The sequence below is a fragment of the Oncorhynchus clarkii genome, chromosome 23 (assembly GCF_045791955.1).
Source record: "Oncorhynchus clarkii lewisi isolate Uvic-CL-2024 chromosome 23, UVic_Ocla_1.0, whole genome shotgun sequence".
NCBI classification, from domain to species: domain Eukaryota; kingdom Metazoa; phylum Chordata; class Actinopteri; order Salmoniformes; family Salmonidae; genus Oncorhynchus; species Oncorhynchus clarkii.
Genome location: NC_092169.1, coordinates 7,722,636 through 7,734,607, shown reverse-complemented (window position 1 = coordinate 7,734,607; position 11,972 = coordinate 7,722,636). Strand labels below are relative to the sequence as shown.

The window sequence follows — 11,972 nt, the reverse complement described above, 5'->3', positions numbered from 1 at the left end:
ATAGAGAGTGTACATTTGGATAAAGTTGACTGTGGTTCAACAGGGGGTGGTTCTTTTCTCTTCAGCCTGGCATCAGCTAGAGCGTCAGATCTTCTTCTGGCCTCCATGGAAACTCGGACAGAGTCGTAGATAAACACTGGTGAAAAAAGCCCAGGCACAGACCAAACGTGATAACGTTGTTGCTGCAACATACCCCAGCTGCTGCTCATTTTAATATACAAAGCAGATCTACATTAAAGCTGTATCAATATCAACTGATGAACAGTACATTTCCATGCAGTAAAAAGACAGCAGAACGTTATGTAGCTACTGTACCTATCACGATGAAGCCATAGAAAAAGAGGCCCAAAATCATGTTAACTTTCACAAGTGGCTCGAAGTAAGTGGGGTCTGTCAATATGTTGACTCTGGGTTTGATTTCATTGGTGCTCTTCTTTGTTTTTGGAGCTTTTCCCCACAGTTTGAAGACGTGATCATTGCCTGCATCAGAACAAAATGTACAATCCATTTCAAAATCCATTTCACAATGGATTTTACAATTCAGCAATTGTGAAATTCACACAGGTTTGTGCATTCACACAAAGAGTAGGAACAGAATAAAGAGCAAATCACCTTGTGATGCTGTTTGCGTCTTGTAAGTCTGTAGAACAGACATTAGAGACTTCACAAGCCCCTGGGGGTCTTTAGCGTTTGTGTAGGGTTCGGGATATCCTTGAGTCACCTGGTCCAAATTACCTGGAGAAGTACCATCTGTGGGAAATCAGAGGAAAATGTCAAATGTTGCCACAACCTTAGACATTTGCCTCTCTGACTTCATTCTGTTAACGCTAGGCCTAGACTAACTTCTGAATTCCTGTCTCACCTTTCACCAGCAAACTCTCAAATTGTCCAAGCAATGTGTTTACAAAATGGGTCAGTTTTGGGGTTGTGACATCGGGGTTGTTCTGAACAGGGTTGATCAAAGTCATGTGCTCCAGCGATGATGAGGAAGCAAAAACATTTGCAGGAGTTGGCTTTGCAAAAACTGGCTTTATGAGACAGAAAATAACCAAACATAAAATCTTGATATTGCACAGCCCTTCCTTGTGGGCACGCTGTGACATTTTGATGACAAATATAGCCTAATTCTCAAAGACAATGAGTAAACATTACAACTCAAACTACTAGCTGACTCGCTGTGTGTTATACAATTAAGTGCGTGGGAAACTGAACATTCTGGAGCTATTTTATGGACCCAGCTTGCCCATTGGCATGGTAACCAACTGTCCTCACTATTTATGACATCAATCAAATTGTGTGCTCAATGATTCTTTTCAAATTCGGGGGAGTTGCCAGGTTATGATTTTGCAATGTGTGGGTCAAAGCCTCAAGACACTTTCAGATCAATCTGACCAAATCTGGCAACCTGTTATCTGCAGCACAATTGTCTGTCTGCCACGTGCGTCGGCATTTTCGCAGCTACAAAGTAATAATGGGTAACCTGCAAAGTTAGCATACCTAAATAATAAATTATAGGCCTACTGTTAGTTCTGTGAGTTTTCCTTTTGTTAAGCATTTTATAACGACCTTGGTCGAAACCAAAATTCCCAAAGTATCCTCCCACAGTGGGAGGAGAGAGGGCAGGGCCGAAGCCCATCATAGTCCACGCCCGTATATAGTAAAGGTTTTATTTGTGCGTAAATGAAATCAGGTGTGAGTAGAGTAGTGGTGGAGAGGACGCATGTGCGCGTTTATGATTAATCTAACAGTCTAGGTAGCCTCCAATCTACTGGGTTTTTAAATCACAGAGAATAAATTATACATAGCCTAGTTTAGAGAGAGTAAGACCGAAAATGAATGAGACTGAATATCATCAAGTGCCACTTTCTCAATATGGTTTCGAGCAGCAATTTGACGAGCGAGGCGCTATCGAATGGATGCAAGAAAACTGGTAGGTTTATAACATTTGTTTGGTTTCAAAATAATGATGAAATCACTTTGTTCGTGTGGTCGAACAGGACAGCTGAGTCAGGGTCAGGTGTCGCCCTTGATCACTTCAAATTGAAGAGCGTCAGGTGTTACGTCACAATTCTGACAGCCTAAGGTTGAAGCCAACTATATTATACAAATTTCTTTACTCAAATAACAGCCACGTTGTTCTGTTGCTTTTGAAATTAGAATATCCACCTCTAGTAGTGGTTTACTCTGGATGTCTTAAAAAAAAAGTCAGCTAAACAGCATGGGAAAATATTTTGTACAAATGTAACATTTCATTTTACATTTCATTTCAAGCCAGCTACTATCAACGGAAGTGGCTAGGGCTGATTGCTTTAGTCAATAAATTTCACATATCACCATAGTAAACTGGGTGTGCCATGTTAAATACCTTCATGAGTAATAGTGAATGTAAAAACATCACTTCATTAAAGTCCTAGGGTGTGTTCAATCATTGAAATGCATTGCAGCTGAGTAACCTTGCCATGGGCACAATCGAAGGAAACTTACTGACATGTTTCTCTCACCAGGAGCAAGGCCTTTGTGTTCTGTGGCCTGTATGCAGCACTGGTCTTTGGAGGCCAACATTTCATGAAGGAGAGGCCTAAACTTAGTCTGCGCAGACCACTGGTGCTGTGGTCACTCAGCCTGGCCATCTTCAGGTGAGTTTTTTTTTTGTTCTTTACATCTGCCAACAAGTCACTTTCATTATGCATCCATCTGTTAACAATCCTGATGGTAGAAAGATGGCTGTCAATCATTTGAGTGTTTAAAATTCTTACTCCTACTGTTTTAAGATCACACTTTGTGCTGAAATGAAGAATTGTTTTGTGCAGAAAGCACCCTCATGCTTTTCACGTGGTGGAACTAAGCATACTGTACATGTGCACTGCTTTGTAAGGGCAGTTTCCTAGATGCCAATGTGACCTTACTACATATGTCTTCCTAGTGCAGGGCTCTCAACCCTTTTCCTGGAGTGCTTCTATCCTGTAGGTTTTTCACTCCAACCCTAATTTAGTGCACCTGATTCTAATAATTAGCTGGTTGATAAAAGGAATCGGGTTAGTTAACCTACAGGAGGGTAGCGCTTCAGGAACGGGGTTGTGGAACCCTGCCCTAGTGACATGCTGTCAGGAAGCCCTATACTACATATGTGGTTTAAGGAGTTAGTGATGTAACTTTAGTGAACTCAGAGTTCAACTCGGAACACCGGATTCACAAATGGCTCAACTCTTTAGCCAGGTATATTTGGCTACAAATCCTTCAGAACTTAACCTGCCAGTGAGCAGGTAACTCGGGGGCTTACTCCATTTATCCTGAATGAAGTGTCTGCGCTATGAGTTGCGGACCAAAGACATTAGGTTCCCTCATTGTAAATGTTGCATCATCCCCTTCATTTGAGGAATGGTTGCTATTTATTTTTATTTGAACATTACTAATGACAAAATGCATTAACTTCACACAGCGACAGTTGTGGATGACTTAATATAATAACTTTAATTGATAGGTGTGTGTGGGGGGGGGGGGGGGGGGGGGGGTGTAAAAGGTGCTTGTGCATTGTTAAGCACACCAATGACTGCATTAAAGCTAAATAATACAAATAAAGATGGAATTACAACAAGCCTATTTCAAACCATAGCCTGCTGATTTTGCAAGATAACTTGTTTCATTGTGATTTTAGCACAAATGAACATGTGGCACCGACTCAGCCATGGCTTGATGTTTCAGCATTCTCAACGAATAGATTGACTAGACATGCACACGATGTTACAAGCCTGCTAGTGTAACTTTTAGTTTTGCTCTTGCCCTCTAGTGTAATGCTTAACTTTATTTTAATTGCAGTATCATTGGAGCAATTCGAACAGGATGGTACATGCTGTATGTCCTCTCAACCAGCGGTTTCAGACAGTCTATATGTGACCAGAGCTTCTACAATGGACCAGTGAGCAAGTTCTGGGCCTATGCCTTTGTCCTGAGCAAAGCCCCTGAACTGGGTAAGAACCGGGGATGGAACTGCCAGTCGTTTGTCTGAACTTGGCAATTTGTCCACTCCTACCATGAGTGTCTAATTTATGGCAAACCATATAACTTAGTCGAAGATGTGCAGTAAATGTTTAAGTGCGTCTGCATGTCTGGGACCATAACTTTGTTGGTCCTGATGTATCCTCTCAATGACCTCCACAGGCGACACGGCATTCATTGTGCTCCGTAAGCAGCGGCTGATCTTCCTGCACTGGTACCACCACATTACCGTGCTGCTCTACTCCTGGTACTCCTACAAGGATCAAGTGGCTGGAGGCGGCTGGTTCATGACCATGAACTACTCTGTTCACGCACTCATGTATAGCTACTACGCGGTGCGGGCAGCTGGCTACCGGGTGCCACGGCCCTTTGCCGTGGTCATCACCACCTTCCAAATCGCTCAGATGGCCATGGGGCTGACGGTCAGTTGGCTGGTCTACCACTGGATGCAGGAGGGGGACTGCCACTCCTACCTGAACAACATTATGTGGAGCTCCCTCATGTACCTCAGCTACCTGCTCCTCTTCTCCTCCTTCTTCTACCAGACCTACATGAAAGGCAAAGGTGGCAAGAGCTCCAAGATGGACTAAATTTGTTCGGGGGAGGGATTGCTACGTTGCCTGACGGGGCCCAGTTTTAAGCTTTTTGCGACAATGGCAAGTCTATCCATTCCCTATACACCTTATGCCATTAGTTTACCAGCAGTGAACTATTTTCCTGAACCTGTCAAGTGACCTCCATTGTCTGAAGTGTTTACAGAAATGTTTTCATGAAGATGTTGCTCTTTGTATCATAGTTCCAATCTGTGCTTTTCAAAAGGCACATGTAATGGCACCCCCTGCGAGTTTCTGTTCAGGCTGGTGCGACTGGTTTTCATACACATTTTCATGGTTCTCTTCTGAGTTTGTCAATGGACCAATAAGAGGGCTGGCAGCTGGTACGCCCATACCCAACCCCAATATTTGGCATTTCTCATTACCTTGGATCAGCCTACAACAGCATATTTCACTGTGACTGTCTCGTAGGTGTGGGCCTTTGGTTTCTCTGAACTGGTTTCCAAAACTCACCCTGTGAGATATTTGGTCACTTTAAATGGTGTAGTTGTGTTCTAACTCAAAGGAATCTTCCTGAAAGCAGCTACTTGTCGGGTGTTCACATAAATGTAGTTATTTATTTGATCGTATGATGGCAGCTGGAATAGTGCCGGAAAAGTCAAACTTTCCCATGGTCTCTCACTGCACAATTATTCAATTTTTGCACCAGAGATGACTAGTTTATTTTTGTGCTCTTAGGATGCAAGCAATGCCATGTTGCTTTTTTTCTGATGCATCACAGGAGTGGTTTTTGGTTTCACTGTCACTTTCTGGTGAGAATGCTGTGTATCCTGAAAGGAATTCCTAACTAAAAGAAAAGCCTGTTCGGCTGTGAAAATGTCAGGTATTTTTGTCCCACCTCATTCTAAAGTTGTTTTTTAGAAAGGGAATGTTGAGCTTTGTTTTTATGTAGCTGGGAACAGACTTGGTATCTTGACATGCATATATTTGTTGTCTTGCTGATAATTCAGTTCTGTTTATTTAATGAATAATATTTATTGGTCTTTACAGGTTAAAGGGAGTATGAATGTATTTTGTTCCTGGGGGGGAAGGGGGGGCTGAGCAAGATACTTTTATTATGCTCAGCGTTAAACACCATTTTCACTCTAACTAAACTTGCCAGTGGAATTTGAATGCCATGTTTACATTTTGTTAAAATTTGCAGCAGAAAAAGCTAAATGTATTTTAAGATGTGCCAAATGATGCTGAACAACCCTATGTCAAGATTATCTATGTATTGCCATATTGAGCAGATGGCCATCAGCCGATGAATTCTGTGATCCTGATCCGACGTGATTGACATGTACTACGTGCTATAAATGAAAACGGACCAACTAAAGCCTTCTAATATTTGAAATGTACTATAATAAAGCACTCTTTTGAAATCTGTTTTTAAAACCTGTGATTTGCTATAACCCGGTAAACAAGCAAGTAGGTGGCAGATGTTGTACTTGTCCCAAATGAGACGTTTGTCGCTTCTTTCATCGCTAGCTACAGTCAGATTGACTGTAAGAACTTGACACATTTAAATCATTGTTTGTTATACAGCCAAGTAGCTACATTTGGTTAGTGACATTATAGGAAAAATGTCACTGGGGGGGGGGAATGAGGACTGATGTACAGTAATTCATTATTGGCTTTCATTGCTACGGAAGGAAATTTGAATTACACTGAACAAAAAACAAACAACAGTTTTCATGAGCTGAAATAAAAAATGCCAGGAATGTTCTATACATGCTTATTGCTCAATGTGCACATGTTTACATCCCTGTTAGTGAGCATTTCTCCTTCGCCAAGATAATCCATCCACCTGACAGGTGTGGCATATCAAGAAGCTGATCACTCAAGTGCACCTTGTGCTGTGGACAAAATGCCACAAGTGCCATTTTTGTCAACGCATTGCCGCAGATGTCAAGTTGAGGGAGCGTGCAATTGGCATGCTGACTGCAGGAATGACCGGAGCTGACTGTTCAATTCTCTACCATAAGCCGCCTTCAATGTTTTAGAGAATCTTGCAGTACCAGCCTCAAATGTAACCACGCCAGCCCAGGACCTCCAAGACTTAATCTGCAAGATCATCTAAGACCAGCCACTCGGACAGCTGATGAAACTGTTTGTTTGCACAACCAAAGGATTTCTGCACAAACTATCAGAAACCATCTCAGGGAAGCTCATCTGCATGCTTGTCTTGACCTGACTGCAGTTTGACGTCGTAACCGGCAAATGCTCACCTTCGATGGCTGCTGCCGCACTGGAGAAGTGGGCACTTCCCGGATGAATCCCGGTTTCAGTTGTACCAGGCAGGTGGTAGACGGCGTGTGTTGTGTGGGCTAGTGGTTTGCTGATGTCAGCATTATGAACAGATTCCCTGATGGTGGGGTTATGGGCAATTTGAATGCGCAGAGATACCGTGACGAGATCCTGAGGCCCATTGTCGTGCTATTCATCCACCGCCATTACCATGTTTCAACATGATAATGCACGGCCCCATGTCGCAAGGATCTGTACAAAATTCCTGGAAGCTGAAAATGTCCCAGTTCTTTAATGGCCTGCATACTCACATGCCACCCATTGAGCATGTTTGGGATGCTCTGGATCGACGTGAATGACCGCATGTTCCAGATTCGACCAATATCCAGAAACTTTGCACAGCCTTTGAAGAGGAGTGGGACAACATTCCAGAGGCCACAATCAACAGCCTGATCAACTCTATGTGAAGGAGAGGTGTCGAGCTGCATGAGGCAAATGGCGGTCACACCAGATACTGACTGGTTTTCTGATCCACACAAACTTTTTTTTAAGGTATCTCTGACCAGCAGATGCATATCTGTATTCCCAGTTGTGAAATTCATAGATTAGGGCCTAATGAATTTATTTCAATTGACAGACTTCCTTATATGAACTGTAACTCAGTCAAATCTTTGAAATTGTTGCATGTTTATATTTTTGTTAAGTGTAGTATTTTTGACAAAGATGGAGAAAAAAAAGTTGATGAGCAAGCAGGTAAGTGAGATTAATGTTCGTACAGCACTTACAGTATGTACTGCTGGTGAATAATTATCTTTACGTTTCAACATTTATTTCAATTGTATCATAAAATGCAGATTTTTTTTCATGAAGATACACACTAGCATTAAATGACAAAAAATATACAAAGTATTTTGCAAAATGTAAAGACATTTTCAGATATGCCACTGGTTTAATATCAAGTCATGTCAGAACAACAAACCATCTGCAAGCTGTTACCAGAATAAGTCACTCATTCATGGCTGTGCCGGCACTCTTTTGTTCCAGAATGTTCTGTATGGCATGTTCAGGAGCTTTCTGGCCCATCTCCTTCCAGCTCTTCTGCAGCAGGAGGTTATTGCTCTTTCCCTGGGTGATGAGGCAGTGGGGAAACCATAGCCCTTTGAATTGACCCACTACATCATTATGGCCCATGTCCAACAGCAGGGTCACACTCTCTGTCAGGACAACAGGTGGACAGATAACCAAGATAAAAATGTTCTTCTAGTTGGATCAAAAAGGACAAGAAGCTAATCTGAGAACAGGCACTAACAGCATTGTCAATAACAATACTAGGGAAAAACGGTTTTAACTGAAGATTGGTGCGATACTGATGAGTGTAGTCAGATATCAAGGTCAAAACAATAACTTTCTGACGGGAGTAGGGTTTACAGGAGAGGGAAGAGGAGAGTGAGGCTCACCTACCTAGGCAATACACAATATAAACAAAAGTATGTTGACTAGAGGTCGACTGATTTATGATTTTTCAACGTCGAAACCGATTTATTGGAGGACCAAAAAAAGATGATACCGATTTAATTGGCCATTTTAAAAAATAATATGTATATTTGTAATAATGACAATTACAACAATACTGAATTAACACTTATTTTAACTTAATACATAAATAAAATCAATTTAGTCTCATAAATAATGAAACATGTTCAATTTGGTTTAAATAATGCAAAAACACAGTGTTGGAGAAGAAAGTAAAAGTGCAATATGTGCCATGTAAAAAAGCTAATGTTTAAGTTCCTTGCACAGAACACTAGAACGTATGACAGCTGGTGGTTCCTTTAATATGAGTCTTCAATATTCCCAGTTGAGAAGTTTTAGGTTGTAGTTATTATTGGAATTATAGGACTATTTCCCTCTATACCATTTGTATTTCATATACCTTTGACTAGTGGATGTTCTTATAGGCACTATAGTATTGCCAGCCTAATCTCGGGAGTTGATAGGCTTGAAATCATAAACAGCACTGTGCTTCAAGCATTGCGAAGAGCTGCTGGCAAACGCAGGAAAGTGCTGTTTGAATGAATGCTTACGAGCCTGCTGCTGCCTACCACCGCTCAGTCAGACTGCTCTATCAAATATCAAATCATAGACTTAATTATAATAAACACACACAAATACGAGCCTTAGGTCATTAATATGTTCAAATCCGTTAACTATCATTTCGAAAACAAAACATTTATTCTTTCAGTGAAATACAGAATCATGGCGCAGTGGTTAAGGGCGCTGTACTGCGCCAGCTGTGCCATCAGAGTCCCGGGGTTCGCGCCCAGGCTCTGTCGTAACCGGCCGCGACCGGGAGGTCCGTGGGATGACGCACAATTGGCCTAGCTTCGTCCGGGTTGGTCGGTAGGGATCTCCTTGTCTCATCGCGCACCAGCGACTCCTGTGGCGGGCCGGGCGCAGTGCGCGCTAACCAAGGTTGCCAGGTGCACGGTGTAGCCTCCGACACATTGGTGCAGCTGGCTTCCGGGTTGGATGTGCGCTGTGTTAAGAAGCAGTGCGGCTGGTTGGGTTGTGTATCGGAGGACGCATGACTTTCAACCTTTGTCTCTCCCGAGCCCGTACGGGAGTTGTAGCGATGAGACAAGATAGTAGCTACTACAACCATTGGATACCACGAAATTGGGGAGAAAAAGGGGTAAAAAAATTTAAAAAAATTAAAAACGGAATCATTCTAAATATTGTTGTTACATTGCACAACAATTGGGGAGAAAAAGGGGTAAAAATTCAAAAAATAAATAAAAATGTTATGTCATAATTATGTAAAATTCTGGCAAATTAGTTTGAAACGAGCCAGGGACCCAAACTACTGCATATACCCAGAAGTGACATAATTTCCCTAGTTAATATCGCCTGCTAACATGAATAAATTTTAACTAAATATTTAAGGTTTAAAAACAATTCTTCTGTATATTGATTTTAAGAAAGGCATTGATGTTTCTGGTTAGCTTCATTGGTGCAACGATTGTGCTTTTTTTCGCCAATGTGCTTTTGTTAAATCATCACCCGTTTGGCGAAGTAGTAGTTAACTAGTGATTATGTTAAGATTGATTGTTTTTTATAAGATAAGTGTAATGCTAGCTAGCAACTTACTTTGGCTTCTTGCTGCTACGCAGTCTCCTCGTGGATTGCAATGTAATCGGCCATAATCGGCGTCCAAAAATTCCAATAACCGATTGTTATGAAAACTTGAAATCGGCCCTAAATAATCAGCCATGCCTCTAATGTGGACACCCCTTCAAATGAGTGGATTCGACTATTTCAGCCACACCCGTTGCTGTATAAAATCAAGCACACAGCCATGCAATCTCGATAGACAAACATTTGCAGTAGAATGGCCTTACTGAAGAGCTCAATGACTTTCAACGTGGCACTGTCATAGGATGCCACCTTTTCAACAAGTCAGTTTGTCAAATTTTAGCCCTGCTAGAGCTGCTCCAGTCAACTGTAAGTGCTGTTATTGTGAAGTGGAACGTCTAAGAGCAACAACGGCTAAGCCGCGAAGTGGTAGGCCACACAAGCTCACAGAACGGCATTGCAGAGTGCTGAAGTGTAAAAATCACCTGTCCTCGGTTGCAACAATCCCTACCAAGGTCCAAACTGCCTCTGGAAGGAATGTCAGCACAAGAACTGTTAGTCTGGAGCTTCATGAAATGGGTTTCCATGGGTGGCAGGTAGCCTAGTGGCCTGTAACCGAAAGGTTGCTGGATCGAATCCCAGAGCTGACAAGGTAAAAACCTGTCATTCTGCCTCTGAGCAAGGCAGTTGTTCCCCTGGCGCCCGAAGACGTGGATGTCGATTAAGTCGGGATTGGGTTAAATGGCTTCTTGACTGTGGAAGTCATTAAGTTGTACAACTTTCCTTTCCAAACTGCCTCTGGAAGCACAATAACTGTTTGTTGTGAACTTTGTTATGAACTGGGTTGTGGGTTTTCATGGCCGAGCACACAAGCCTAAGATCACCATGTGCAATGCCAAGTGTCGGCTGGAGTGGTGTAAAGCTTGCACTATTGGACTCTGAGGGCAGTGGAAACGCGTTCTCTGGAGTGATGAATCACGCTTCACCATCTGGCAGTCCGAAGGATGAATCTGGGTTTGGTGGATGCCAGGAGAACACTACCTGCACGAACGCCTCTCCCGAGCCCGTTCGGGAGCTGCAGTGATGGGAAAAGCACCAAGTGGATATCAAAAAATTGGGGCGAAAAAGGGGCAAAAGTTTAAAAAATAAAAGGGAAAGTCATGAAAAATACTATTTCAGTAAAAGTCTAAAAGTATTTGGTTTTAAGTATCAAAAGTAAATGTAATTGCTAAAATATACTTAAGTATCACAGCAAAGCAGACGGCAGGACGGCATTTCCTTGTAAAAAAATGTAGCCAGGGACACACCAACACAGACATTATTTACAAAATATGCATTTGTGTTTTGTGAGTCCGCCAGTAAGTGTGTGAATTTCACAATCAATTGTGTGCTAAGCATTTAAAATTTAACGAGTACTTTGAGTTGTCAGGGAAAATATTTTCTTTAGGAATGTAGTGAAATAAAATTACTCAAAAAATATAAATAGTGAAGTACATATACCCAGAAAACTGCGTACGTAGTGCTTTAAAGTATTTTTTACTTAAGTACTTTCCCACTGTACACAATACATTCTAAGGCTAGGATTGGACAGTCTTCCCAAACAAACGTGCATAGCTAGCCTAGCAACATACTACTTACTGTACATGACCAATGAGCTAAATGTCAAGTGAGGTGCTTTATCATGATGTAACATACAGTGTGTAACCAAGTAAAACAAACATTAAATAGGCCAGTTAATATAAATATATATACAGTGGGGAGAACAAGTATTTGATATACTGCTGATTTGCAGGTTTTCCTACTTACAAAGCATGTAGAGGTCTGTATTTTTTTTTATCATAGGTACACTTCAACTGTGAGAGACGAAATCTAAAACAAAAATCCAGAAAATCACATTGTATGATTTTTAAGTAATTAATTTGCATTTTATTGCAAGACATAAGTATTTGATACATCAGAAAAGCAGAACTTAATATTTGGTACAGAAACCTTTGTTTGCAA

At 41.6% G+C, this 11,972-nt stretch overlaps 1 protein-coding gene across 1 annotated transcript; it reads left to right on the top strand.

The window, feature by feature from the left end:
• The first annotated feature begins 1,714 nt into the window (after positions 1-1,714).
• Positions 1,715-6,028, top strand: LOC139381486 (very long chain fatty acid elongase 6-like). Its single transcript, XM_071125074.1, has 4 exons — positions 1,715-1,930; positions 2,505-2,636; positions 3,817-3,968; positions 4,159-6,028. Exons 1-4 carry the CDS (start codon positions 1,833-1,835, stop codon positions 4,584-4,586), a joined length of 810 nt encoding a protein of 269 aa, XP_070981175.1. The 5' UTR covers positions 1,715-1,832; the 3' UTR covers positions 4,587-6,028.
• Positions 6,029-11,972: the final 5,944 nt, after the last annotated feature.